A 26,631-nucleotide genomic window follows, 5' to 3' on the forward strand; every position below is an offset into this window, starting at 1 on the left:
GCATGGCCGGGAGCTGTGGGGGCTCCTGTGCCCTCCCTCCGGCACCTGTGTCACCCTGCAGGAGCTCTGGGCAAGACCCTCCCGGCAGCCCGGGCGTGCTAACGCCTCTCTGTCTCCTGTGGTGTTTTCCAGGATTTCTTCTTCTATTCTCTAGTCTACGACCCACAGCAGAAGACCCTGCTGGCAGATAAAGGAGAGATTCGAGTAGGAAACCGGTACCAGGCAGACATCACCGACTTGTTAAAAGAAGGTAGGGTGGGCCGCCCTGGGCGTGGCGTGCTGCGTCCCGTCCTGCGCTGCCGGCTGACACACTGGGCAAGAGGAGGCTGGGACACGGCCGCCGTGTCAGTAACTCCTGTGTGACTGGGGGCAGCAGGTGCAGGCCTGGGCTCTGTCCACACGGGTGGTGTGTGTGGGCTGGTGTCCCAGAGCCTTCCCCCACCCACTGCTGGTGGTGGTGTGGTTCTGGGGAAGCCCCAGACCCTCAGGCAGGACGTGGTGGTCAGTTGTCCCTGCACAGTGAGACCTGGTTTCCTTGTGGCAGTAGTTTTTCTTTTTCTTTTTTTCAGATGGAGTCTCGCTCTGTTGCCCAGGCTGGAGTGCAGTGGGGTGATCTCAGCTCACTGCAACTTCCACCTCCTAGGTTCAAGCGATTCTCCTGCCTCAGCCGCCTGAGTAGCTGGGATTACAGGCACCTGCCATCACACCCGGCTAATTTTTTTATTTTTAGTAGAGACAGGGGCTCACCGTGTTGGCCGGGATGGTCTTGAACTCTTGACCTCAGGCCTCCCAAGGTGCTGGGATTACAGACATGAGCCACCGAGTCTGACCTTGGCAGTTGTTTTTCACTACTTTTTTTTTTTTTTGGACAAGGTCTAGCTCTGTTGCCCAGGCTGGAGTGCAGTGGTGCGATCATAGCTCACTGCAGCCTCAACCTCCCAGACTCAGATGATCCCCCCACCTCCGCCTCCCGGGTAGCTGGAACTACAGGCACGCACCACCACACCCCGCTAATTTTTTTGTATTTTTAGTAGAGGCAGGGTTTCGCCATGTTGCCCAGGTTGGTCTCAAACTCGTGACCTCAAGTGATCTACCTGCCTTGGCCTCCCAAAATGCTGGGATTACATGTGTGAGCCACTGCGTCTGGCCTTGTTACTTTTTTTTTTTTTTTTTGAGATGGAATCTCGCTCTGTCGCCCAGGCTGGAGTGCAGTGGCCGGATCTCAGCTCACTGCAAGCTCCGCCTTCTGGGTTTACACCATTCTCCTGCCTCAGCCTCCCGAGTAGCTGGGACTACAGGCGCCCGCCACCTTGCCCGGCTAGTGTTTTGTATTTTTTTTTTTTTTAGTAGAGACGGGGTTTCACCGTGTTAGCCAGGATGGTCTGGATCTCCTGACCTCGTGATCCGCCCGTCTCGGCCTCCCAAAGTGCTGGGATTACAGGCTTGAGCCACCGCGCCCCTCTCATTAGTTTTTTAAAGTTCTTTTTGTCTCCAGAAATTTTCTTCTGTGTAAATCTGCCTGCGTTTCTTGTGTTGCCTGTGGGTGCCCCACCCTTGAGGTCTGATGGGGCCATGGAGCTCTGACGCAGCATGCACTCCAGACGCAGGCGGCCTCCTCCCTCCGCCGGGTGCTTCAGCAGCCCTGGTGGGAAGTCCTGAGGCTCACTGTCACCTTCTCAACCCTGTCCCTCATCTCCCCGCTGGGCAAGGCTGTGAGGCTGCCCTCAAGACGCAGGGCTCTGCCCTGAGGGTCGGCAGGGACTCGCATCCCTGCTTCTTGTAGTTGTGATCGAGGTGTTTGGTGATTTTCCTCTTTTGGTTTGCTTTGAGAGTGGGTCTTGCTGTGTTGCCCAGGCTGGACCTGAAGTCCTGGGCTCCAGCGATCCTCGAGCCTCAGCCTTCCGAGTAGTTGGGGCTGTTTCGTGTTCTTGGTTGTCCATAAGATGCACCGGTGCCACCTTCCCCAGGCACCTGCGGGCTCTAGCACTGGGCTAGCAATGTAGTGGGCCTGCTGCTTTGCAAGCTCTGGGAGGTGCTGGGCAGTCGGGGACAGACCCCCCCTCTCTCCAGGCACACAGGGCACGTTGAGGCCTGGGTCAGCGTGGGGAGGCCGCTGTGCTGAGGCCTGTGGGTCTGAGTGTGGAGAGGCCTCTGTACTGGGGCCTGTGGGTCTGAGTGTGGGGAGGCCTCTGTGCTGGGGCCTGTGGGTCTGAGTATGGGGAGGCCGCTGTACTGGGGCCTATGGGTCTGAGTGTGGGGAGACCTTTGTGCTGGGGCCTGTGGGTCTGAGTGTGGGGAGGCCGCTGTACTGGGGCCTATGGGTCTGAGTGTGGAGACGCCGCTGGTGTGGGTCTGAGCGTGGGGAGGCCTCTGTGCTGGGGCTTGTGGGTCTGAGCATGGGGAGGCCGCTGTGCTGGGGCCTGTGGGTCTGAGTGTGGAGAGGCCGCTGTGCTGAGGCCTGGCCTGTGGGTCTGAGCGTGGGGAGGCTGCTGTGCTGGGGCCTGTGGGTCTGAGCGTGGGGAGGCCTCTGTGCTGGGGCCTGTGGGTCTGAGCGTGGGGAGGCCGCTGTGCTGGGGCCTGTGGGTCTGAGCGTGGGGAGGCCGCTGTGCTGGGGCCTGTGGGTCTGAGTGTGGGGAGGCCTCTGTGCTGGGGCCTGGCCTGTGAGTCTCAGCATAGGGAGGCCGCTGTGTTGGGTCTGGGCCTGTGGCCTCCAGGGTGCCCTGCTGTCATACCAGGGTCTCCCAGCCTGGGGCTGTGTTGCCTTTCTGGGCTGGCCAAGGGTGAAGGCCTGGCAGCCACGCCCAGGTGGAAAGGCAGCATCCGTGGCTGGGAGACAGGTGAGAACACAGATCACATGAGGGCCAGAGAGTGAGGAGTCGTCTCAGGTCAGAGGCCCTCACATGGCGCATCCGTTCCTTCAGCCAGGGGCTGGTGGGCCTGGCAGGAGAATGGGCCTTGAGGTGCCCCCATCCTCCCGTGTACACAGGGTTGAGATCCGACCTGCAGAGACCTGGCAGAGCTCTGTAGGGCCTGGGGCGATGGGACTAAGGGTCCACCAGCCTGAGCCAGCCGCAGGAGCCGACCTCCTCCTCCCCACGCTGCCTTCCCCACCGCCCTGCTGTTCCTTGGCTTTTGGGCCGCTGGTGCAAGGGCCAGGGATCCCACAAGCTCGTGTGGGGCTGAGACGTGGCTTCCAGAGCCTTCCCCACCTCCAGGAGGCCGTGTCCCTCTTGAGTGATGGAAAATTGCACACTAGCTGTGCACCTGCCTTTAGTGAGTTTGAAACGTCAAAGGGAGTGTGACCGTCGTGACCAGTGGTAAGCATACACTGTGGCTTGCGTGGTTCACACCAAGGCTCAGCTTCTTGGCAGTCAGGGAGCTGGACCCCAGCTTCCCCAGGGTACCCCTGAGCCAAGGTGAGGAGTCCACACCAGGCTGAAGACCCCCCAGCCCTCCTCACTGGTTCACACAGCCCAGGCCCTTCACCTCCAGGGCCATGCAGCGGCCCCTCCCTCGGCAGCACTGCGCTTCCCTGGCTGACCCCGTCCTCTGAGACTGGCCAGGCATTGTTTCCTAGAGGCCGCAAGGCCTGACCCTCCCTGGACACACGGCCCAGGACGCCCGGCCCTCAGGGCAGGGTCTGGGAGCCAGTGCCCCTTAGCGAGGGTAGTGTTTCCTTGGGGACTTTCTAGTCTCAAGAGCTGTCTCCATGCTGGACCTGTAGCCAGGCGCCCCAGTGGAGGGCGGCCCCACACTCCATGGTCCTTGGTCAGGAGCCTCGGTGCTGCCCGGGGCCAGAGGGGAGCCGCCTGCAGAGTCTGAGCCTGGCACCCTGCGCTGAGCCGTGGAGGCTGGAGAGGGGACAGAGGACAATTGTGGAACTTTCTCCGAGTCCTTCCTGGGAGTCAGGCTCGGCCATGCTCAGACGCACATTCTCCTGAGGGCGTCTCCCAACACCACAGTCTTGTTTTTTTGCGAGTAAAAGACTGTTTTGTCAGAAACCCTGCTGGCCCTGGCCAACTACAGGCGTCAGGTGGCCTCCTCACCAGCCTTGAGTTCTCCATCGTCCCAGCTCCCAGAAGACAGGAAACAACTGGTGACCCCAGAGGCGCCCCCCCGCAGCCCCCCGGCTCTGGCTATGCTGGGTTTAGAGCAGCTGCCCCAGAACCTGCCAGGGTGGAAGAGGGGCCAGGAGGGAGCCTGTGCCCCCAGAAGGTCTCTGGAGGTGGTCTGCCTGCTGTTGGGATGTGGCAGGGCCCTCTTGCAACACCATGTGAATCCGAGTATCTCAAAATAAAAAGCTTGGGCCGGGCACAGTGGCTCATGCCTACGATCCCAGCACTTTGGGAGGCCAAGGTGAGTGGATCACCTGAAGTGAAGAGTTTGAGACCAGTCTGGGAAACATGGTGAAACCCCGTGTCTACTGAAAATACAAAAATTAGCTGGGTGTGGTGTCGGTGCCTGTGGTCCCAGCTACTCAGGAGGCTGAGGCAGGAGAATCGCTTGAACCTGGGAGGTGGAGGTTGCAGTGAGCCGAGACTGCACCACTGCACTCCAGCCTGGGCAACAGAGTGAGACTCCATCTCAAAAAATAATGATAATAATAAATAAATAAAGAGCTTGATTTAAATTTGCAAACCAACCTTCCCATCTCTTGCCACAGTTCTTGAAGCCGTGCATTCTGGGCGGGCTGAGAGGCCCCTTGCGTGTGCACCCCATCCCCAGGTTGAGAGGCCACTCTGTGCCAAGTGTGCATGCGTGTACTTGTGTGTGCAACAGCCTCCGTCCAGCCTTGCACCCTGGCCTCACCTATGGGGCCCTGCAACCCTTCCCCTTCCCCATCCCAGCAGCTCCGTGTGCCTGGGGAGGAGAGGCGCGACCCGGCGCGCTGGGGGACCCTGTCTCAGAAAGGCCACACTTCTCTCTGTAGGCGAGGAGGACGGCCGAGACCAGTCCAAGCTGGAGACCAAGGTGTGGGAGGCGCACAACCCACTCACAGACAAGCAGATCGACCAGTTCCTGGTAGTGGCCCGGTGAGTCCTGCTCCCGGGCAAGACCAGCAGGGGTGGTGCCTGGAGCTCCTGTTCTCCCTGCCCTGTGGTGGGTGTTGGGGATGTGACAGTCTTGGATCCCATATCCCAACATGAAGCCCATGCGTTGCGGCCCTGACACCCTGCTAGCAGTTCCCAGAGAGGCTCGTGAGCGCTGGGCCCAGGCTCTTTGTTAAATAGAAGGGCGGCCCTTTTCGGGGGCGGGCCTGTGTGCCCACCCATGTGTCCCTAATGGGACTTTCCCAGGATGGGCCAGAGGCGCTGTCCCACTCCTGGGCCGCTGGGAGCAAGTGGGCTGGGCCTGGTCAGGGAGCAGAGCAGCTGCAGCCCAGGCAGACCCCTGGGGTGGGGGGAAGTTCGAGGCCCAGGAGAGGACCATGCACCTTCCCTGCCAGCAGCCTAGGAGGTGGAGAAAACCCCAAAAGAAGCCCCAAGGCGATTGCCAGTCTATCAGGATGCCTTCAGTCAGACACGTGGGTTCTTGGGTGGGTGCTGGGCCCCACTCCCCATCCTGGGGCCCAAGACACAAGGAATCCTTGCCACCTGTGGGCTGCTCCCTGCGATGCCCGTGCAGTTTGTCCCTGCTGCCCATGGTGCCCTGGTCCCTGGCGCCTGTGGAGCGGTGTGCCTGGGTTGGAGCCCCTGCTCAGCCGTGGCCCCTGGTCCATGGTGCCTGGGGAGCGGTGTGCCTGGGTGGAGCCCCTGCTCGGCTGACACTGGTCAGCGCATCTCCTTTCCCCAGCTCCGTGGGCACCTTCGCACGGGCCCTGGACTGCAGCAGCTCCGTCCGACAGCCCAGCCTGCACATGAGTGCCGCAGCTGCCTCCCGAGACATCACCCTGGTAAGTGGGCCTAGGGTGGGACAGCTGAGACCTGGAGTGACCCACGGCCCAGAGTGGCTGTGCCCTTCCTCCTACCTGGACCCAGCACCTGCTCCAGGTATTCAGGACCCCCGCAGAGGTGCTGTCCCACCTGGACTGGCCTTTCCTATCCATCCCAGGCTCAGCCAGACTGTCCTGAGGGTGCAGGGAGGGCTGTGCTGCCTGGTCCTGCAGCAGGGGATCCTTGAGGCCCTGAGGGAGGGTTGCCGTGCCACAGGTGCAGGAAAGCCACCTTGGCCCAGGTGACCCTGCTATCTCCTGCCTCAGTTCCATGCCATGGACACTCTCCACAAGAACATCTATGACATCTCCAAGGCCATCTCAGCGCTGGTGCCACAGGGCGGGCCCGTGCTCTGCAGGGATGAGATGGAGGAGTGGTCTGCGTCAGAGGCCAACCTTTTCGAGGAAGCCCTGGAAAAATATGGGAAGGATTTCACGGACATTCAGCAAGATTTTGTGAGTACCGTGGGTGGCGATGTGGGAGTGGCTGACCATGCCCATCTCCAGGTGGGCTGTGGGGGCGTGGGGTCCACGTCCCCCCCTGCCCTGAGGGAGCCTGTCCTGCGCCCTGATTCCCTGTATGGAGCTGCATGAGTTCTGTCTCAGCTGTGCTCGGCCACCACAGTCCTGTCACACTGGTTCAGCAGACGGCGCGGGGGCACTGGTGGGGCCTGGGCATAGAGAGCCACGCTGCTACCACCACTGCGTGATAAGGATAAGGGTTGGCCCAGGTGACGGAGGCCAGGGTGTCCTCACAGAGACTTTCCCTTCCTTGCCACCCCCTCCAGCCCCAGCCTTGGTTTTGCTTTGTTTTTGACTAAGCTGAACCTCTGTTTCCTCATGTCCTTGTTTTCTGGCTCATGTGAGTTTGGCCCAGCAACAGGCCGAGAGGGTCTTCATGGTATGGGGTCTCCCCTTCCCTGTACCTCTACCTCAGGACCCCCATCCTCCCACCGTCAGCCTTCCTAAAATATGTTTAAACTGATCTGTTAGAAGGGCATCCCCACGTGGAGGTGGTGGGACCCCTGACCATCAGCCCTGGGGAGGTGGAGCCTGTGGCAGGGCAGGGAGGAGCCCCAAAGGGCCAGGACATGGCGAGGTTGCTGCTGTCTGATGAAAAGCACCATCCACGCCGCAGCGCACAGGCCAGCGTAGCAGAGACTGGGGGGGCATCTGGAATTCGGAAGAAACAAACATGGGGTTGGGTAGGGTGCCTAGACATGAAGAGGAGGGACAGCAGCCAGCCGTGAGGCAGGAATGCAGCTTTGTGTGGGGGCCTCTGGCCAAGGGGAGAGCTTGGCCAGGCTCGGGAGGAGTCCTTGACTGGGGCAGTGGCCTCTCCAAGGCGGATATGGATTTCTCCAGGCTTAAAATCTAACCAAGATGAGCAGAACATGTTCAGACAAGAGGATGAGGGCTAGAAACAAAATTCACCAACTGGCTCAGATGAGGGCAGAATTTGAGGGAGACCCTGCTGCACATGGTTCCAGCAGAGGAGACCCCAGTGCTGAGTCCACGTGAGCCTAGCGAGGCAGCGCTCGGGGCTGTGGCTGCGGGGCCGAGTCCAGGCGTGGGGTCAGGAGGCTGCAGCTTCGGGGCTGTGTCGAGGGAGCAGGCCCTGCTCTTCCTTCCTGCCAGATGCAGTGGACCAGACTGAGGAACTATCTGAACCCTTATTTAATAAGGTTTCTTAAATCCATGCCACAGGCCGGGCACAGTGGCTCACGCCTGTAATCCCACCACTTTGGGAGGTCGAGGCAGGAGGATCATGAGGTCAGGAGATCAAGACCATCCTGGCCAACATGTGACACAGTAAAACCTGTAAAACCCTGTGTCTACTAAAAATGCAAAAATTGGCTGGGTGTGGTGGCGGCGCCTGTAGTCCGAGCTACTTGGGAGACAGAGGCAGGGGAATCGCTTGAACCTGGGGAGGTGGAGGTTGCTATGAGCCGAGATTGTGCCACTGCACTCCAGCCTGGGTGACAAAAACAAAAATGGCTGAGATGGCCGGTCATGGTGACTCACGCCTGTAATCCCATTTGGGAGGCCGAGGCGGGTGGATCACTTGAGGTCAGGAGTTCGAGACCAGCCTGGCCAACATGGTGAAGCCCCATCTCTACTAAAAATACAAAAATTAGCCAGGCGTGGTGGCACGTATCTGTAGTCCCAGCTACTCAGGAGGCTGAGGCAAGAGAATCGCTTGAACCCAGGAGACAGAGGTTGCAGTGAGCCAAGATCACACTACTGCACGCCAGCCTGGGTGACAGAGAGAGACTCCATCTCAAAAAAAAAAAAAAAAGGCTGAGATGGAGGCTGGGTTGTCAGTGCCACCTCGGCAAGATCTCCACCTTGACCCTGTGTCAGCTCCTCTTCCCCTGGCGTCACTGTGTTTTGGCATCTGGCAGGGGGTACCCACTTCATCAGTTCCCTCTGCACCTGCCTGCCAGCAGGGGCCTGGCCTCAGCGCACCAAGCACACCTTGCCCTCCCACCTCCTGCCCCCTCTGTGGCTTTCTGGCCGCAGCCCTGCCCCTGCCCTCATGATGTGCCTACCTCCTGCCCCTTCCTGCTTGGGTGACACGCCTCCTCCCACCCAGCTCCCGTGGAAGTCTCTGACCAGCATCATTGAGTACTACTACATGTGGAAGACCACCGACAGATACGTGCAGCAGGTAAGCCCGCCTGCCACTCAGTGCCCGGGGCACACCACCTCCGCGTCCTGCGCCCCATCCTCTCCCAGCAGGTGGGCGTGCTGCTGAGTCCCTGGCCCGGCTCTCCTCTCCACTGGCTCTCTCCTCCCCGTTGGCGCTCTCCTTCCCATTGGCGCTCTCCTCCCCATTGGCGCTCTCCTTTCCACTGGGGCTCTCCTCCCCATTGGCGCTCTCCTTTCCACTGGGGCTCTCCTCCCCATTGGCGCTCTCCTTTCCACTGGGGCTCTCCTCCCCATTGGCGCTCTCCTTTCCACTGGGGCTCTCCTCCCCATTGGCGCTCTCCTTTCCACTGGGGCTCTCCTCCCCATTGGCGCTCTCCTTTCCACTGGGGCTCTCCTCCCCATTGGCGCTCTCCTCTCCGTGGCCTCCAGCCTGTCTGCACCACAGCCCCAACCTGGGCCTAGCCCGCTGACCTCTGACCTTCTCTTTTGTTTTAAGAAACGCTTGAAAGCAGCTGAAGCTGAGAGCAAGTTAAAGCAAGTTTATATTCCCAACTAGTAAGTGTGCCCTTACAGCCGTGGTCCTCGTGGCCCTGGGGGCCAGGGAGGGTGGGCACAGGGTGCCGGGGCCAGGCGGGTCCCGAGGAAACTCAGGCTCAGAGGCTGGGAAAGTTAGGGCAGCCCCTGTGAGGGCAGCGCAGGGCTGGGGGGTTCTGGCTGCAGACGCGATGGACGTGTCTCCGTCGTCCTGGCCTCCTGGTCAGTAAGGGGGCATTGGGATTCCAACCCACACCGCCAGGGTTCAGTCCCTGAGCTGGGCTCCATTCTAGGGGGAGCACGGGGGCCTGGAAAACAGCTCAGACCTCAGCAGTGGCTCCCAGGAACTGCTGAGGCCGAGGGGGGTGCGAGGACATGGTTCTGGACGAGGGGTGATCAGCCGCGGTGCGTGCTGGGCAGATGGGCCCTTGAGGTTTGTGCTCCTGCAACTCCTCTCTTCTCTCCTTTATCTCTTTAAGTAACAAGCCAAATCCGAACCAAATCAGCGTCAACAACGTCAAGGCCGGTGTGGTGAACGGCACGGGAGCACCGGGCCAGAGCCCTGGCGCTGGCCGGGCCTGCGAGAGCTGTTACAGTAAGTGCCCTGGATGGCCGGGGGCACACCGCACACCCGCCTGTGGGCCGTGGTGCCTGTGTTGGCCCTGAGGGCTCCAGCGTGGCCCAGCCTGGGAGGGGCCCACTGATGATGGGGGGCTGCGTCCCAGGGATGTGGTTGGGAGAGCCTTGGGGAATGTGCGGGGGTGCCTGGCGGGTGGGGCGGCCGGCGTGGGGGTGGTGGGGAATACTCTGACATCGCTGGTTCTGCTTAAGAATCCGTCTATTTCCAACTTTGTTGTCCGTAGCCACACAGTCTTACCAGTGGTATTCTTGGGGTCCCCCTAACATGCAGTGTCGTCTCTGCGCATCTTGTTGGACATATTGGAAGAAATATGGTGGCTTGAAAATGCCAACCCGGTTAGATGGAGAGAGGCCAGGACCAAACCGCAGTAACATGGTAAGGGGGGGACATCCGCCCTGCCTGCCGCGAGTGTGTCAGCCCTGCGGGTCCTCGGCCCCCGGTCATGGCACTGTGTCGGGGCGGTTATGCCCCCTTCCGCAGAGTCCCCACGGCCTCCCAGCCCGGAGCAGCGGGAGCCCCAAGTTCGCCATGAAGACCAGGCAGGCCTTCTATCTGCACACAACGAAGCTGACACGGATCGCCCGGCGCCTGTGCCGTGAGATCCTGCGCCCATGGCATGCCGCGCGGCACCCTTACCTGCCCATCAACAGCGCGGCCATCAAGGCCGAGTGTGAGTCATCCCAACGCCCCGCTCACTCTGTTGCTGCAGGCAGTGGGGAGGGAACAGCAACCTTGGGGCCCAGCCTGTAGCCCCACTGGGAGTTCTCATCTCAGGGAGCCCCATTTCCTCCTTGGTGCTGACGGCCGAGCGCAGTGAGGGCTCCCAGGTCAAGGCGCAGGCAGGGTCCCGTGCTCCCTGGGGATGCCCCACCCCTCACACTGTGTGGTACCCCGCAGGCACGGCGCGGCTGCCCGAAGCCTCCCAGAGCCCACTGGTGCTGAAGCAGGCGGTGCGCAAGCCGCTGGAAGCCGTGCTCCGGTATCTTGGTGAGCAGTCCAGGCGCGATGGGGGCTCCTAATGCTGCCTGCAGGCAGCTTCTGACCCAAGCTGATGCACTGGTGCTCCCAGCCTTCTCTAGCTAGGAGCTCCTGGACAGCCCCACAGGGCCTGGAACTGTCCTTTTGAGGTACTCTGCACCGTGCCAGGCTCAGGCCGACCCACTGGGACCCCGGCTGCTTTCTGCTCCTGGGGTCTTGACGGGGCCCAGTGCAGAGTGGCTGCCGCCCTCTCTTCTGCGGGACCAGCCTCCTCAAGGCACACCCAGGGGGCTTCCCTGCCAGCCTCGCTACCGTTCCCTGTGTTCTGATCGTCCCTGGGGCCTGAGGGTGTGGGGTTTGGGCAGTGCACACCCCTGCCTGTAATGCCACTAAGGCAGGGTTGCACCTGCTGCCTACAGGGAGCATATTCCCGAGCCATGCCCACTCCACAGGGGCAGCACTCAGGCCTCTGTAGGCCCTCGGCAGGGGGAGGTGCACACCTGGCAAGCAGCCTCAGGCAGGGGTTCCCTTATCTTTGAGGGTCTGAGGATACCTGAGAACCTCAGCCAGCTACCCTGGCCCAGCCAGAAGCAGCTTGGGGGCTGGGCCAGACATTTGTGGTGGCGGTGGGGGGCCTCCCCCATTTGCTGGGCTCGAGTGGGCTTGTGTATCTGCTCTCCTGACACAGGGTGACTGTCCTGAGAAGGACATTCCAGAGCCATGAACCACGTGTGCTCTGCGATTCAAGTGGCTTTGGCATTGCTCCCTGTTTGGGGTCGTGGCCCCTGTCCTGTGGGAAGAGGTGGCTGGTATCAGGGCTGGTCCTCAGCAGCTGTGTCCCTGGCCAGGCTGGCTGGATGGTCGGTTTGCTGTCTGACCAGCAGCCAGCCTCCACCAGCAGCTCCGGAGGCCTGGACATGGGGGCTGTTGAATAGGTGTTGTGCTCACGGGCCTGTGTATGGATCCTGTTGTGCGGGGGTGAGGGGCCTGGCCCCTGCCAGGTGGTCTTCCTGCTCTCTAGTTGCAGGATTGGCCTGGGCACACGTCTTGCGGGAGAGCACTTGGTGCTCCTGGGCTCCTGGCTCTGTGGTGACCTCCCTGCTTCCAGCCCAGTCAGGATGGGGCCTCAGGGGTGGGGGCCGCGTGGAGCTTGGTTCCTGGTCGTATCCCAGAACCATGAGGGCTGGAGCCTGGGCCTGCCTGCCTATCCCCTGCCAGGCAGAGGCGACTTGCTCTGCCTGTCATTCCTGGCAGAGACCCACCCCCGTCCCCCGAAGCCTGACCCCGTGAAGAGTGTGTCCAGCGTGCTCAGCAGCCTGACGCCCGCCAAGGCGGCCCCTGTCATCAACAACGGCTCCCCCACCATCCTGGGCAAGCGGAGCTATGAGCAGCACAACGGGGTGGACGGTGAGTGGCCCCCTCGCCCGGTGAATCCGGGCCTGCCCCACCCGGTGAGTGTGGCCCTCCCCGCCCGGTGAGTCCGGCCCGCCCCCGCCCGGGGCACCCGCGGTGCGTGCTGACGCTGTCTTCTCTCCCTCTCTCCCACCCCGGCGCTGCCAGGCAACATGAAGAAGCGCCTCTTGATGCCCAGTAGGGGTAAGGCCTGGGGCCGCGGGCGGGCGCTGCGCCAGCCCCGCCCGTGATGCCTGTGCTGTGCTGCTGAGTGTGTCCCCGCGGCGGGCGGCCCAGGGCCCATGCTTGGGGCAGTCCACGTGAGCCCGGCCACAGCCCAGTCCCCCACGTTCCTCCTGACATCACTGGTCCCTTGGTGAAGACCCCCTGAGCCCAGGCATCTGGCCCTCGGCCCCCTGGCCCCACACCCTGTCAGTGGACTGTCCTGGCACGTGTGGCCCTGGCGCCCCTGCCTGCGCTGTCTGCCATCGCGCTGTGACTGCCCGCATGCTGCCAGCCTCAGCTCCTGGGGCCGCCCGTGCTGTGCCTGCAATCCTTTCGTGCGCCTGCCAGGCGGGACAGTGGGGAGGGAATGGTCGGGGGTGTCTGTGCGGGTTGTGGGCTACTGAGCTTGCACACATTGGTGACTTCTGTTGGAGAATTGGCTCAGGTGCTCTGTGCTGGTTGGTTGGAGCAGGGGCTGTGGGACCCCAGGCCCCTCGGGGAAGAGCAGATAGGACCAAGCCCAGCATGGGGGGCCAGGTGTGTGGGGCCCGGGTGTGCACCCAGGCCTGGGCCTCCGGGGGTGCACGTGCTGGGCCTGCCAGTGTGGATGTGCCTGGGCTTTCCCGGAGGGTGCCGGCCAGGGCAGCAGGGCCGGCGTGGGGACCTGGAGGTGGATATGGGCAGTGGCCGTCCAGCCCAGCCAGCCTTGTCCCCTCAGGGCATTCTCTCAAGGCTGCCAGGTGCCCTGGCAAGCACGTCCCGCGGGGTCAGCACGCCAGCTGCAGCGCAGGGTGGGCCTGAGATCAGGTGCCAGGCTCCGCCATCTCCACCTGTCTGGACACGCACCCCTGGCCTGTCTGTGCAGCTTCTGCCCGACCGCCCTTGGCGGTGTGTCTGTCTCACCCCAGCCCCCTCCTTTCCTGGGGCGCCCTCCCAGCCATCTGGTATTGGGGCTGCCCCCGTTGCCTGGTCCAGGGCCCAGGGCCAGCCCACTGTGGGCTGGCTTTACTGGTCTGTTCGCAGTGGCGGGAAACAGCCCCATGAGAACTGGTGGAAACAGGAGGGAGTCCTTGTCAGCAGGCACCTTCGAACTTTTTGTTCTGTTTTGTGAAAAGCGGTTAACCAGCAAGTTAGATAAAAGCTTATTTATTCCCACTGAATTTTCCACACTGCACACGTCAGTCCCAGCTGTGCGGTGGTTGTGAGAGAATACCACCACTCGCCGCCTGGCTGGGCAGGCCCTGGGCTCAGAGGGGTCAGCCACAGAGGAAGCGCCTGTCCTGACGTGTAATGGCCAGGACCTGGGCGCTGGAGGGGGCTGGCTGGGTGAAGGTGCCGCCCGGGGGCATTGGCACACATGAGATGGGGTCTCTGTCCAGCCCGGGTAGGCGTGAGCTGAGCCTGCCCACAGCACGGGGCCCTAGTGCTCTAACCCGGCCATTTGCCCGTGCAGCCTGCTGCTCTGTCCCCACCTGCGGGGCCTGCAGATGGGTGCGTGTGGCTCACTAACCTAAAGCGTGTGTTTTCTTCCCTCTGCCGTCCACCGCTCTGGTAGGCACTTACCTGGGTAAGTAGTTTTGTGCTACTGGCCAGCCCTGGGCACTGGGCCTTGGTCTTTGGCAGGTGCCCTGAGGTATGGCGGCTCCTGTTCAGGAGCGCTGTGGATCAGGCACCTGGGCCCCCACCCGACCCTGCCCGGCAGAGCTAAGCAAACTGGTAGGGAAAGGCTGACCCAGGGCTCCAGGGCCCCGAGTTAGGAGGCGGATCAGGGGAGTGCCCCGAGTTAGGAGGCGGCTCCAGGTGGGGAGGGGCTGGACAAGCCGCTTCTGTTCCTTAAGGGACGGGCCTCAGCTAAGCAGCATTTTTGGAGCTGGCAGGTTGCTCCGATGCCCCTGGGCCCTGGCACCTAACTGAGTTGAGTATGATGTCCTGTCCTCTCTGGGCTGGTCCTGCTGGGAGCCGAGCCATCCTGGGACCAGCTCCCACATGCACACACCCACACTCACACTCACAGGCAGGGGAGTGGGGGAGAGCAGCGGCGGTCCTGGGCCCAGCTGGGGGTGACCAGGAGCATGGACCCCGCCTCTTGGCCCAACTCCCGCAGTGCCCCTTGGGCTCCTCACCCTGCACTGTGGGAAGTCAGAGGTCTCTGGCACCCCATCCCCGAGCACATGCCAGGGTGGCTCGGGCCCAGCCGGTGCAGTGGGTGGTGACCTGTTTCTGGCCAGGGCTGGCGGCGCTCTTGGAGCCTTGGGAAGAAGCCCAGCCTCCTGGTGGGGCAGTGCCAGCCATGGTGTGGGTGCCCTGCAGAGGGGCTTGTGCTGCTGCTGGACGGACAGCCTTGTGAGGCTTTGCTTGTCTCGGTACAGGTGGGCAAGTGGGTGGGCAGCCCGGCCCCTATGCAGGGAAGCGGCTGTCAGGTCCAAGGCTCCTGGCCTCCTGCGTGGAGCCAAGCCAACGTGTCTCTGGCCAGAGAGCTGTGGGGCCACCAGGCGGCCCAGGACCCAGGGAGGCGAAGCCCCCAGGCCCATCCTGGGTGTGGGCTGTGGCTTGGTTGGCAGGTGGCCCCGGCCCATTGTCCAAGGTGGCCGAGGCCGCAGTGGGTGGTGGGAGTGCAGGACGCGCTGTCTCCGGGCCTCATTTCTCTTCTCCATTTCTCGTTAGGTCTGGCAAACCACGGACAGACCAGGCACATGGTAAGAGGAACAGCCCATGATGGGGTACCGTGTGCTCACCCGTGTGCACCGCATGGCTCTCTGGGGTACCGTGTGCTCACCCGTGTGCACCGCATGGCTCTCTGGGGTGTTGCGAAGAGGCCCGGCCAGCCCTGCCGGGTGCCACGTGGAAGCTTCCAAGAGGCCTGGCAAGACCGAGGGGCTGCAGCATGTGGGGGCCATGGCCCCTGAGCCAGGCCCAGCGGTGTGGGGCCAACCAGGGCTGCCCTCAGGGCTGCCCTGGGCCAGGCTGGGGGTCCGTGGAGCTCCCTGGGGTGGTGGGGGTTGGCCAGGCCTGGTACCTTGGCTCGTGGCCCCTCCCAGCGGGAGCCCTGCAGTTGAAGTGGAGCTGGCCCTTGGCCGGCTGCCCAGGAATCGCACCCCCTCTGCAGGGACCAAGCCGGAACCTCCTGCTCAACGGGAAGTCCTACCCCACCAAAGTGCGCCTGATCCGGGGGGGCTCCCTGCCCCCAGTCAAGCGGCGGCGGATGAACTGGATCGATGCCCCGGATGACGTGTTCTACATGGCCACCGAGGAGACCAGGTGGGGCCTTCCCAGGGCAGGCGGGAGGGCTCTGCACAGCGTCCCGGCCCTCACCGCCACCTCTGCCCACAGGAAGATCCGCAAGCTGCTCTCATCCTCGGAAACCAAGCGTGCTGCCCGCCGGCCCTACAAGCCCATCGCCCTGCGCCAGAGCCAGGCCCTGCCGCTGCGGCCGCCGCCGCCTGCGCCCGTCAACGACGAGCCCATTGTCATCGAGGACTAGGGGCTGCCCCCACCTGCGGCTGCCCCCCCGCCCCTCGCCTGCCCACGCGGCCCCTTCCCAGCCAGCCCGCCGCCCGCCCCTCAGTTTGGTAGTGCCCCACCTCCCGCCCTCACCTGCAGAGAAACGCGCTCCTTGGCGGACACTGGGGGAGGAGAGGAAAAGCGCGGCTAACTTATTCCGAGAATGCCAAGGAGGTGTCGTTTTTAGCTTTGTGTTTACTTTTTGGCTGGAGCGGAGATGAGGGGCCACCCCGTGCCCCTGTGCTGCGGGGCCTTTTGCCCGGAGGCCGGGCCCTAAGGTTTTGTTGTGTTCTGTTGAAGGTGCCATTTTAAATTTTATTTTTATTACTTTTTTTGTAGATGAACTTGAGCTCTGTAACTTACACCTGGAATGTTAGGATCGTGCGGCCGCGGCCGGCCGAGCTGCCTGGCGGGGTTGGCCCTTGTCTTTTCAAGTAATTTTCATATTAAACAAAAACAAAGAAAAAAAATCTTATAAAAAGGAAAAAACCAACCCGTCCTTCACTGTGTCTTTTGTTCCCAGTCCCTCTCCCTGACTCAGGCCCTGGGCTCCCCACCCCCATCGGGCGGCCCTAGGCTGTGGCTCGCCCTGGAGCCCGAGGCCCCTGGAGAGCCACCTCAGCCAGGAGAGCCACCCCAGCCTCTGGGCTCTGTTCGTCTCCTACCTGCCCACAGACCTTCCCCTGCAGGGGCCTGGCGCAGTGCTCTCTGCCCTCCACAGGGGGCAGCAAGCAGTCGCAGGGCGCAGCCCCCTTCCCCAGTGGAGCTGTGCTGAGACTGGGCGTCTGTGTCTGCAGCAGTGGTGGGCCCGGGACTGCCTCCCACCAGGCAGAGCTGGCCCTGCCGAAGACCCTGGGGCTTCCCACCAGGGCAGCCAGCACAGCTGGGCCAGCGAGGCCTTGGAGTGCTGCAGCCGGGGTCCCAGCCTCCTGGCCATATAGAGCCTAAGCGTTTGTGCCCAGAGCTGTGGCCCCCAAGCAGGTGTGCACTTTCCACAGTAAGAATCTGCTCAGATTTCAGCAAGCACATTCTCAGAAATCCTGCTTGGCCCATCCTCCGGCACCCGACTTGCAGGTCCAGGGACTGGTACAGGCCGGGCCACCAGAAGGAGGGGTCCGGTGGATAACCTGGCTCCAGACCACCCCTGTGGCCGTGCCACCTCAGCCGGCCAGGAGGGTCCGCCCAGGCCTCTCAGGGAGAGTGGCTCCTCTGTCTCTCCCCAGAGTTGTGCCTTTGCTCCCCCAGCCCACCCAGGCGCCCTGTCATGTGGAAATCTCAGCCACGGAATTAAAATAGACACCACTTCTGCTGTCTCCCAGGAGACAAAGATAAGGGGGCGTCCTGGCCTCCCATGGGAGCCTGTGCTGGGGCCCAGCAGTGACAGGACTGGGTGTTGGGGACTCGGCTGCAGTGCATGTCCCACCACCCTCCCTGGGCTGCTGGCACCCCGCCACTCCGCCCCCACCAGCCAACTCTAATCTGCAGCCTGCATCCAAGTGACCCCACAGCCTGAGGACTTGTCTGTAGTGCGTCATTAGAGGGCTGGGAAATCAGGCCCCTGACCTCATGAAGGACACAGCCCCCTCTGAGGCTTTTTCCAACCCTGGGGGTCTGGAGGAAGGGAGCAGGTGCTCAGTGAAGACCCCAGCCCCCTCTCCCTTCCCCAGGCCTAGGACCTGCCTCCCAGTGCTGCCTGTGAGGTTCTGGCCTCAGCAGCTCTTCCGTCCCGCAGGGCCTGTCCTCCTACAGAGTCAACATGTGGGCTGTGAGGTGTTCCAGGTCCTGGGCTCTGTCTCAAGGGCAGGGAGGCCTTGAGGAGAAGTGGGGCCCGTTCCCACCCCAGACACCCTCCCCAGCCAGACACCCAGGCTGCAGCGCCCTCACAGGGCCAAGCTCTGGCCACCTATGCTGGGTGGGGCCTGGGCTGCTTGGGGGTCTAAACCTGGACTTAGAAATCAGTGGGCACGGGCTGGGGGCAGCATTGGCCTTGGTGCCCAGGCCATGAAGGGGACTCCCAGCTTTGCTCTGTCCTCATTAGGCCCTTACCTGCTGATGAGACAACAGCCTGCTCCCTGCACCAGCAACCCCACAGGGGCCGTGGCTCCCCAGGGCCAGGGGCATCTCAGGGTGGCAAGGCCATCATGCTGTCATGCCTGGAGACCTGTCCTGCCAGCTCCGCTCCACCCTGCTAGGGTCCTCTGTCCACCACTCAGCCCAGCCTGGCTTCCCTGCAGTGGAGCTGAGTGGCAGGGGCCTGCCATCTGCCAGTGTCACAGGATGGTGGAAGGCACCAGACCACTACGGCGGGCCAGGCCGTGACCCAGCCCCACGCCCAGCCATTGGCCCTGCCAGCTCCCTTCACACCCGCTGTGTCCTGTGCCCCCCTCTCTACTCGGGCTCGTCCCGCTCTGTCACTGCCCCTGCCTGTGACCCACTGCCGCCTCAGAGGTGGAGACCAAGGCCACTGCTCTGCACCCATTGATCCTGACCCCTGCCTGCCAGGCCCAGCACAGCCCCATCGCATTAGGGAGCTTCTGGCCGCTGCCCAGGGACTGTGACTGGGGTGAGGGCAGTGCAGCAGCTGGCACACTCCCTGTCCCACCCCACCCTCCATGTGTCTCCAGGGCACCTGGCCAGTGCCAAATGCCATTCCTTTGCTGCCACCCTGGGAGGGGCCCGCCTCCACCCCCATCCACTCTCCTGGCAGGGCTAGGGACCTTGGGGCCGGTGGTCTCCCTCCAGAAGAGCCCTGTGACCAGTCAGCCCTGTTATCCGAGCAAGCCACAGGTCGCAGAGGTGGGGTGAAGTCAGCCCCAGGCTCCCAAGGTGGGCAGAACAGGGCAGGGAGCTGGAGAGGGTCTGGCAGTGGGTCCATGAATCCAGCCTGGGCAAGGCCCTGCTGTGAGGGACCCCTAGGGACCCCTGGGCCTGCCAGGGAGGAAGGACTGCCCAGGAAATGTACTGACTGATGCCTCCTCGCCATCTTCTGCCTTGGCTGGCACAGATCCCAAGTGCAGAGGGGGAGCTGGTCAGGCTGGTCAGTCCGGCGTGGGGGCGGGGGGCATGTTTCTGGCCTGCGGTCACCATGGAAATGGCAGTGGCTGCAGGGTGTGTGTGCAAGGGAGAAGGGTGCTGCCACAGGGAGCCCTGCCAGGGCCACCATGAAAGCCAGGAGTGCCTAGGGCCACTGGCTCACAGACATGCCTGGTGCACCAGGCAGAGGAAACAGGCAGGTCTCCGTGTCCAGCCCACAGCCTCCAAGACACTGGGGGAAGGGTGTCCAGAGTTGGCTGCCCAGCAAGCACGTTCTGCTGCCCCGCTGGGGCCAGGAGGCTCAGAGAAGGGCCTACAGGGACAGAGCACCAGGAAGCCTGTGGGTGCGGAGATTCCCCCCACTGGGGCCGGGCAGGCTCTAGGGAGCTCTAGGGCAGAGGCATGGTGGTGAGGAGTGGTCAGGCAGGCCCTGGTTGGGAGGAGGCCAGAGTCGGGATGTGGGGGTGGGGTGACTGGTTGACCCCTCCAAGTCAGGCCCTGGGCCCCAAGGCCCGCAGCTGGTCCTGGGCGGTGCGGGAGAAGGGACTGGAGTGTCAGCCCCAGCCCGAGACACAGAGGGCACGCCCATTCCTTCCCCTCCTTCCCTTCCTACCTCCTCACCGCCTCCCCAGCCGCCCCCTGGGTGGGAGTGCTTAGGGTGGACGCCTTTAGCGCGGAGCCCTCGGCGCTGGTGCCCGCCGCCCCTTCCCGGCCTCAGAGGCAGACGTAGACCTCCCCACACCCCCCACCAGCAGCTTCTCGCGCTGTTTTTGGAGGTGGCGGCGCCTTCCTTCCTGAGCCCTGCCCTCCACCCAAGGAGCCTTCAGCACCACAGACAGTGTTGGGGCGGGGCGCGGAGGGGGCGGAGCGGGACACGGAGACCCGGACAGGGCCAGGGGCCGTGCCCACCGGGAATCCGACTCCGCTCCCGCGGCGCGACTGTTGCTATGGAAACCGAGCAACAAAGGGAAGCGGGCCGGGCGCCGGGCGCGGCGAGGTGGGGGTGGGGTTCTCCCGGAGCCTGCGACCTCTTCCCGCGGCGTAGCGCAGCCTGAGCGCCCAGGGCCGGGAGTGGCGGACCCCCAGGCCCAGCTCACTAGGGCTCCCCGCGAGCCGAGGGCCAGGCTCCCCACACCCCGCCCGCAGCCCAGGAGACGGCCCGGCCAGGCGGCCCCGACGTCGCCATGGAAACAGCCGGGGCGCGGGCGGCGCCGCGGTCGCCCGGGCGGGCCCCTGTAGACGCCACCTCCGGCGCGAGGGGCGCGGGGGCGCCAGACCTGGCCCGGCTGCCCCGCACCCGCCACCCCTGGCAGGTGCGCCCCGCCTCCGCGGCGCCCCTAGGCGGCCCCCGGCCCGGGGGGCGGGTTATCGAGGCCCCGCCCCGTCCGCGGAGCCAATGGGCGCGCGGACAGCCGGGCAGGCGGGGCTGGGCGCGGGCGGCTGCGGCCGGGAGGAGAACGGGCGGAGGGCGCGGGCTGACCGGGCGCACCGACCATGGCCTCCAAATGCCCCAAGTGCGACAAGACCGTGTACTTCGGTGAGTGCGTTCCCGCTCCCGGCCCGCTCGGTGCATCCCGCCGCCCTTCGCGGCCAGTCCCACGCCGCAGAGCCGCGGCGTAACTTAGGGTGCGCCCGGCTCCGGCCCCGGCCCCGGCCCCGGCCTGAGGATGCTTGTCCCGGAGCCTGGCTGGCCGCGCTGCCCACGCGGCTGAAGCCAAAGGGTGGGGCTGCGCGAAAGCGGGGGCGGCCACGCCCGAACCCCGAAGCCGCTTGTCTGGGCGGGGCAGGGACCACCCGGGCGGGGCTTGTGGTCCCCCGGGATGGGGCCGGTGTTTGGGGGAGCGCTCGGAGATCCGCGGACGCATCCCGGTTCTTCGGCCAGTGCGGGCCGGGCGGGGCGGGGCGGGGCCGGGCGGGGCGGTACGTCCTGGGTGCCTCCCGCGCGACCCCGTGGGCCTGGGCCCTTTCTCCTGGAACCCCCACACCCGCTGCCCCGGGAACACGTGGCCAGGAACAGTGACCCCCAGCTCCCACTCTGAGCTCCGCCGAGCTGGGCTGGGCCAGGTTTGGACTCTGTTGGGATTCAATCCAAGCGGGGGCGACCTTGGCCTCTGCCTCCTGCTTGTCCCAACGCATTCCCTTGGCGCCAGTTCCCCCAGGAGTTTCATACGGGGGTAGGGTGGGGGCGGGTGTGACACGCGAGTCCCCGCGAACCTGAGAGGGACCTTGTGCTCAAGAAGCCCAGGTGGCCAGGACCCCTGCCCCCTCAAGGTCAGAACAGCCCTGGACGGGATGCAGGTGGTGGCGGAAGGAGGGGTGTCTCACAGGGCGGCCCTCGGTCGGTAGCCCCTCCCCAAGGCGCGCTCTCGGTCTGGGCTTACTCACTCCCTGGGCCTGGATGCGCCCTTCCTACCCCCTTCCTCCTGGCTGATTCCCTGCCCAGCTTTCTCCAGGGTGGTAAGGTCCCTGCCCACCTACTCACCAGCTGCTGCACTAGGGGATAGACTTAGTGAAGCAGAGAGGAGGGCCGGGACCAACAGGGCCCCTGCCGTGGTCGCCCCATACCCAGAATGCAGCCAGGCTGCTGGGAAGGCCGCCACTGGGCTTCCCGGCGCACAGGCTGGAGGGGTTGAGGGGAGGTTGTATTTTGCTGTTCCCAGAGGGGAATGACCGGATTTGGCCTGGAGTGCTTCTGGCATGGCTGGGAGCCGAGGGGCTTCCGGCTGCCTCGCCTGGAGCCCGCTCAGCCCTCAGTCTCTGTCCCAGTGAGGGCTGTCTCTGCAAGGCTTAGGGTGGGAGACCGTCCCCAGGGCCCTCCTGCAGTCCAGCTCCCCATGACTTTGCCCCAGGCCAGGCCAGGCCAGCCTGGGGCTCTCCAGGGTCTTGGCCAATAGTCCTGTGGACAGCCGGGAAAGGCCTTCTGCCTGCCGGGCCGGACGAGGCTCTCAGCGGAAAACAAAGGCGCTTCAGACCCAGCTGGCTTCTGTCCTGCCTGGGAGGCACTGTGAGGGCGAGGGTCCAGAATCCTGCCCACCCTCACACCAGGCTGCCCCTGCAACTTATACCTGAGTAGAACCCAGGCTGGGATGTCAGAGCACGTTGAGGATGCCGCCCCAGAGCCCATGCAGCCAGGGTGGGCAGCTGGTTTTCTTCTGAGCCATTAGACCCAATCGATTCTCTGTTCCCAACTCGGACCCGTAATGTGTGGCCATCGACCCACCCAGTGGGTCTGAGGGCCAGTTCCCTGCCCCCACTTGGCCCACGTCCCAGAGCTGGCCAGAGCGGAGTGCTGGCAGCCCTGGGCTGCAGCTGCCACGGCCGATAGCCATCGAGACTTCCTTGCTGCTGCTGGGACATGCCTGCCCACTGTGCAGCCAGCCCCTACCTGCCCTGGTGTGTCCCAGATTCCTGAGTGAAGTGGTTCTGGGCAGAGGGCTTTAAGCTGGTGCAGCCTTGTGATTGGGCTGGTGTCCTGGAGGCTGGCCCTGGCTGTGCCCAGAGGGTTGTGCCAGGGCCATGGAGAGCCAGCATTCATGGCCTTCTACCTAGTAGGCCACCTGGGGGATCCCATCTCACTGCCAGGAGCAGCACCCATGGACCTCTCAGAGTGGGCTTCACCCTAGCCAGGTGCCCTCCCCGATATCTGCCAGACAAAGGGCGCTGGGCCGCTTGCTGAGAAGGGGGACCGGGAGAGCCACGGGTCCTTGGCCGCCTGAGGGGCTTGGCCAGATTCTGCCAGTCAGGGTGGGCCCAGCCTTCATGCTCCCTTCCCCCAGGGCCTGCAGTTTGTCCCCTTCCCTTCAGAATTCCGGCTCTGCTGGGCCCTTCCTGACCCTCCCCACCTCTTCCTGCCTGGCTCCCTGGGGAGGCCCCTGCTTCCGTCCACTGGGAAGTGGCCCAGTAGCCCTAGTGTGGGGGTGGGAGGCAGTGGCGGAGGGTCCCTGACCCTCAGCAGCTGGCCTCAGGTCTTCCATGCCAGTGGCAGCCAGGGGCATTAGGGTGGGGGAAGAGCTCAGGTTTAGGATGAGGAATCCACAGACAGATGTGGGTCCCGCCTGGAGGCCCCACGGGGACGGGGCCTGGCCTTCCCACGAGGGAGCTGGAGGCTCTGGGGCTGCACCTTTGACTCAGCAGCGGGGCACTGCCAGCCCCATCAGGGCCCAACTGGTGGGGATCAGGGGCATGTCAGTGCAAGGCAGGTGTGAGAGGGAGAGCACATGTGTGGAGGAAGCAGGTGCACTGGAGAGGCAGGTGTGTGAGTGTAAGAGAAGTGTTTGAGGGAATGACAGGTCAGGGAGAGGCATGTGTTGGGGGGGAGGCAGGTGTGTGGGGTGAAGCGGGTATGTGGGGGGAAGGTGTGTGGGGGAAATGGGTGTGGGGGTAGGCAGGTGGGGGGAGGTGTGTGTGTGGGAGGCAGGTGGGAGGAAACAGGTGTGTAGGGGGAAGCAGGTGTTGGGGGAAGCTGTGGGGGGGAAGCGGGTGTGTGGGGGGAAGGGTATGTGTGGGGAGACGGGTGTGGGGGGAGACGGGTGTGGGGGGAGGTGGGTTTGGGGGGGAAGCAGGTGTGTGGGGGAGGTGGCTGTGGGGGGAGGTGGGTTTGGGGGAAGTGGGTATGTGGGGGAGGCGGGTGTGTGGGGGAGGCGGGTGTGAGGCAGGTGTGTGTGGGGGAGGCGGGTGTGTGGGGGAGGCGGGTGTGTGGGGGAGGCGGGTGTGAGGCAGGTGTGTGTGGGAGGCAGGTGTGTAGGGGGAGGCAGGTGTGTGTATGGGAGGCAGGTGTGTAGGGGAGGCAGATGTGTAGGGGAGGCAGGTGTGTGTGGGAGGCGGGTGTGTGTGGGAGGCGGGTGTGTGGGGGAGGCGGGTGTGTGGGGGAGGCGGGTGTGTGTGGGAGGCAGGTGTGTGTGTGAGAGGAAGATTTGTGGGAGGCAGGTGTGTGTGGGAGGCGGGTGTGTGGGAGGTGGGTGTGTGTGTGAGGCGGGTGTGTGTGGGAGGCGGGTGTGTGGGAGGTGGGTGTGTGGGGGAGGTGGGTGTGTGGGAGGCAGGTGTGTGTGTGAGGCAGGTGTGTGTGTGAGGCGGGTGTGTGTGGGAGGCGGGTGTGTGGGAGGTGGGTGTGTGGGGGAGGCGGGTGTGTGGGAGGCAGGTGTGTGTGTGAGGCGGGTGTGTGTGGGAGGCGGGTGTGTGGGAGGTGGGTGTGTGGGGGAGGTGGGTGTGTGGGGGAGGAAGGTGTGTGGGAGGCAGGTGTGTGTGGGAGGCAGGTGTGTGTGTGAGAGGAAGGTGTGTGGGAGGCAGGTGTGTGTGGGAGGCAGGTGTGTGTGTGAGAGGAAGGTGTGTGGGAGGCAGGTGTGTGTGGGAGGCAGGTGTGTGTGTGAGAGGAAGATGTGTGGGAGGCAGGTGTGTGTGGGAGAGGAAGATGTGTGGGAGGCAGGTGTGTGTGGGAGAGGAAGATGTGTGGGAGGCAGGTGTGTGTGTGAGAGGAAGATGTGTGGGAGGCAGGTGTGTGTGTGAGAGGAAGATGTGGGGGAGGCAGGTGTGTGTGGGAGGCAGGTGTGAGGCCGGTGTCCAGGAGGCAGGTGTTTGAGCAAGGGCAGGCTCAAGCACAGGCCCCTTCACCCCAGGCACTGAGGGGATTAACAGGGCAGCCCCGGGCCCCTCCTCAAAGGCGGCTTTAGCGGGGTTGCAGGGCTGGGGCGCTGAGACCCAGAGGGAGAGCAGGACCTGGGGGCACTGGGCTAACAAGGGTCTCAGAAGGAGGTGCAGGGCCTGCCGGGTGGAAGGAAGGCGCCTGGCGGAGACATCCTGAAAGTCGGGACCCCCGGAGCGCGTTGGAGTGGTGGCTGCCAGGTGGGGACGGAGGGGGTGCGGGGCGCGCCCCGGCCCTGACCCCCCTCCTGCCCCTCCTGCTCAGCCGAGAAGGTGAGCTCCCTGGGTAAGGACTGGCACAAGTTCTGCCTCAAGTGCGAGCGCTGCAGCAAGACGCTGACGCCCGGGGGCCACGCCGAGGTGAGCCCCCCTGTGCGGCGCGGGCGGGGGTGGGGTCGCGACTCCCGCCACCCTCAGGCAGGGTCCTGACCCGCGCCTCTCTGCGCAGCATGACGGGAAGCCGTTCTGCCACAAGCCGTGCTACGCCACCCTGTTCGGACCCAAAGGTGAGCCCCGGCTGCCCTTGGCCTGCCCTGGGGACCCGCCGGGAGGAGCCTGGCGCTGGCGCTGGGGAGGGCTGCGGATCCCGGCCCCGACTCCCCGCCACCCTGGAAAGCCTACTGCCCCCAGCCCCCAGCGGGCCGTTTACTGAGACGCCGGGTGACCGCGGCCCCCACCCCACGTGCCCCCACCTGCAGGCGTGAACATCGGGGGCGCGGGCTCCTACATCTATGAGAAGCCCCTGGCGGAGGGGCCGCAGGTCACCGGCCCCATCGAGGTCCCCGCGGCCCGAGCGGAGGAGCGGAAGGCGAGCGGCCCCCCGAAGGGGCCCAGCAGAGGTGGGCTGGGCGCGGGCTGGGGCTGGGGGTTGTGGACACCCCCGCCGCCGGCCCCGCCCCGCCCTGACTTGTGCGCCCACAGCCTCCAGTGTCACTACTTTCACCGGGGAGCCCAACACGTGCCCGCGCTGCAGCAAGAAGGTGTACTTCGGTAAGTGCGCGCCCTGGCCCCGGACCCCCGCCCCGGCCCCTGCCCCGGGGCTCCGCCTCACTCCTCCCCCTTCCCAGCTGAGAAGGTGACATCTCTGGGCAAGGATTGGCACCGGCCCTGCCTGCGCTGCGAGCGCTGCGGGAAGACACTGACCCCCGGCGGGCACGCAGAGGTGAGGGGAGCGCGACGGGGCTTGGGGGCCGGGCAGGGGCACGGGGATATGAGGGTGAGAGGCGCGCCAGGAAGGGATGGGGGGGTGGGAGGTGCTTCTGGGAGCTGCGCTGTCCCCTGCCCCACGGCGAGCCGGCCTGCACGTTCTGGAAGCCTCCAGGTGATGGGTCGGGGGAGTCTGTGGACCCCTCCCTCAGCACCCACCTTCTGCCTCAGCACGATGGCCAGCCCTACTGCCACAAGCCCTGCTATGGAATCCTCTTCGGACCCAAGGGTGAGTGTGGCCAGGGTGGTCCGCATGTCTTCCCTGCCCTCCCCATCCCTCCACTGTTCCTCCCACCCACCCCAGTGGCCTCCCTCCACAGGCGTGAACACCGGCGCGGTGGGCAGCTACATCTATGACCGGGACCCCGAAGGCAAGGTCCAGCCCTAGGCCACAGCGGCTCTCATGATGTGGGCTCACCTGCACCCCAGACCCTGCGGGGGCCCCACTGCTTGGCTCTGCTGGAAGAGTGCTCAGCCACCCAGTCCTGCCTGCAAGCCCAGGGCGAGTATTGGAGGAGGGGCAGCCACGGGCAGAGCGCCATGCCCATCCCTGAGTCTGTGGTGTGTCTGCCCCCTCTGGCGTCCTCTGGGCGTCCCATGACCCCTTCTGTGTCTGTGCCTCCGAATCCCCGTGTGACCCTGTCCCAGCATTTTCCCGCCAGCCCTGCGTGTCCCTGCAGCACTGTCTGTTCTCCTTCCCTCTCCTGCTGCCCACCCACCTGCCAGTGTTATTTATGCTCCCTTTGTGGGTGATGGCCACGCCCTCACCGTGTCCCTGGCAGAGGGGTTCCCTCCGGGATCTCCTGCCTGCTGCCCACACTGCCTCACAAGCCCTCGCCCCCCTCACGTGGCTCACCTGCTGCTGAGCCTTGTGCTGTCAATAAACGGTTTGAGGATTGCA

The 26,631-nt window shown here is 64.3% G+C and overlaps 2 protein-coding genes across 55 annotated transcripts in view; both read left to right on the forward strand.

The window, feature by feature from the left end:
- MTA1 (metastasis associated 1) overlaps nt 1-16,347 on the forward strand; it is a 55,519-nt gene extending 39,172 nt beyond the window's left edge. For 4 of the 50 annotated variants that reach the window (XM_077942097.1, XM_077942100.1, XM_077942104.1 and 1 more), the window contains 15 exons: nt 133-250; nt 4,931-5,033; nt 5,794-5,893; nt 6,200-6,388; nt 8,529-8,603; nt 9,081-9,139; nt 9,598-9,713; nt 9,982-10,133; nt 10,239-10,428; nt 10,656-10,745; nt 11,991-12,143; nt 12,297-12,344; nt 15,018-15,049; nt 15,460-15,611; nt 15,684-16,347. In XM_077942097.1, coding sequence (XP_077798223.1) covers nt 133-250; nt 4,931-5,033; nt 5,794-5,893; nt 6,200-6,388; nt 8,529-8,603; nt 9,081-9,139; nt 9,598-9,713; nt 9,982-10,133; nt 10,239-10,428; nt 10,656-10,745; nt 11,991-12,143; nt 12,297-12,344; nt 15,018-15,049; nt 15,460-15,611; nt 15,684-15,834 — 1,728 coding nt within the window. In that variant the 3' untranslated portion in view covers nt 15,835-16,347. Of the gene's footprint in view, nt 1-132; nt 251-4,930; nt 5,034-5,793; nt 5,894-6,199; nt 6,389-8,528; nt 8,604-9,080; nt 9,140-9,597; nt 9,714-9,981; nt 10,134-10,238; nt 10,429-10,655; nt 10,746-11,990; nt 12,188-12,296; nt 12,376-13,908; nt 13,921-14,971; nt 15,050-15,391; nt 15,612-15,683 lie in introns of all 50 variants that reach the window. The other 46 variants (XM_077942098.1, XM_077942101.1, XM_028851955.2 and 43 more) reach the window with 18 other exon arrangements.
- A 3,785-nt stretch (nt 16,348-20,132) lies between these two features.
- On the forward strand, nt 20,133-26,631 carry CRIP2 (cysteine rich protein 2). Of its 5 annotated transcripts, none has more exons than XM_077942141.1 (8): nt 20,341-20,424; nt 24,790-24,884; nt 24,973-25,030; nt 25,223-25,363; nt 25,446-25,514; nt 25,592-25,686; nt 25,839-25,959; nt 26,051-26,631. In XM_077942141.1, the coding sequence occupies exons 1-8, from the start codon at nt 20,382-20,384 to the stop codon at nt 26,116-26,118; spliced, it is 690 nt and encodes a 229-aa protein (XP_077798267.1). In that variant the 5' UTR covers nt 20,341-20,381; the 3' UTR covers nt 26,119-26,631. The 5 variants fall into 5 exon arrangements, with proteins under 5 accessions (XP_077798268.1, XP_077798267.1, XP_015000112.1 ...); XM_015144626.3 differs by having other exon boundaries at nt 25,902-25,959; XM_028851962.2 differs by lacking the exon at nt 20,341-20,424 and adding an exon at nt 22,785-23,138 and having other exon boundaries at nt 25,902-25,959.

This window comes from Macaca mulatta, chromosome 7 (genome assembly GCF_049350105.2).
Source record: "Macaca mulatta isolate MMU2019108-1 chromosome 7, T2T-MMU8v2.0, whole genome shotgun sequence".
NCBI classification, from domain to species: Eukaryota; Metazoa; Chordata; class Mammalia; order Primates; family Cercopithecidae; genus Macaca; species Macaca mulatta.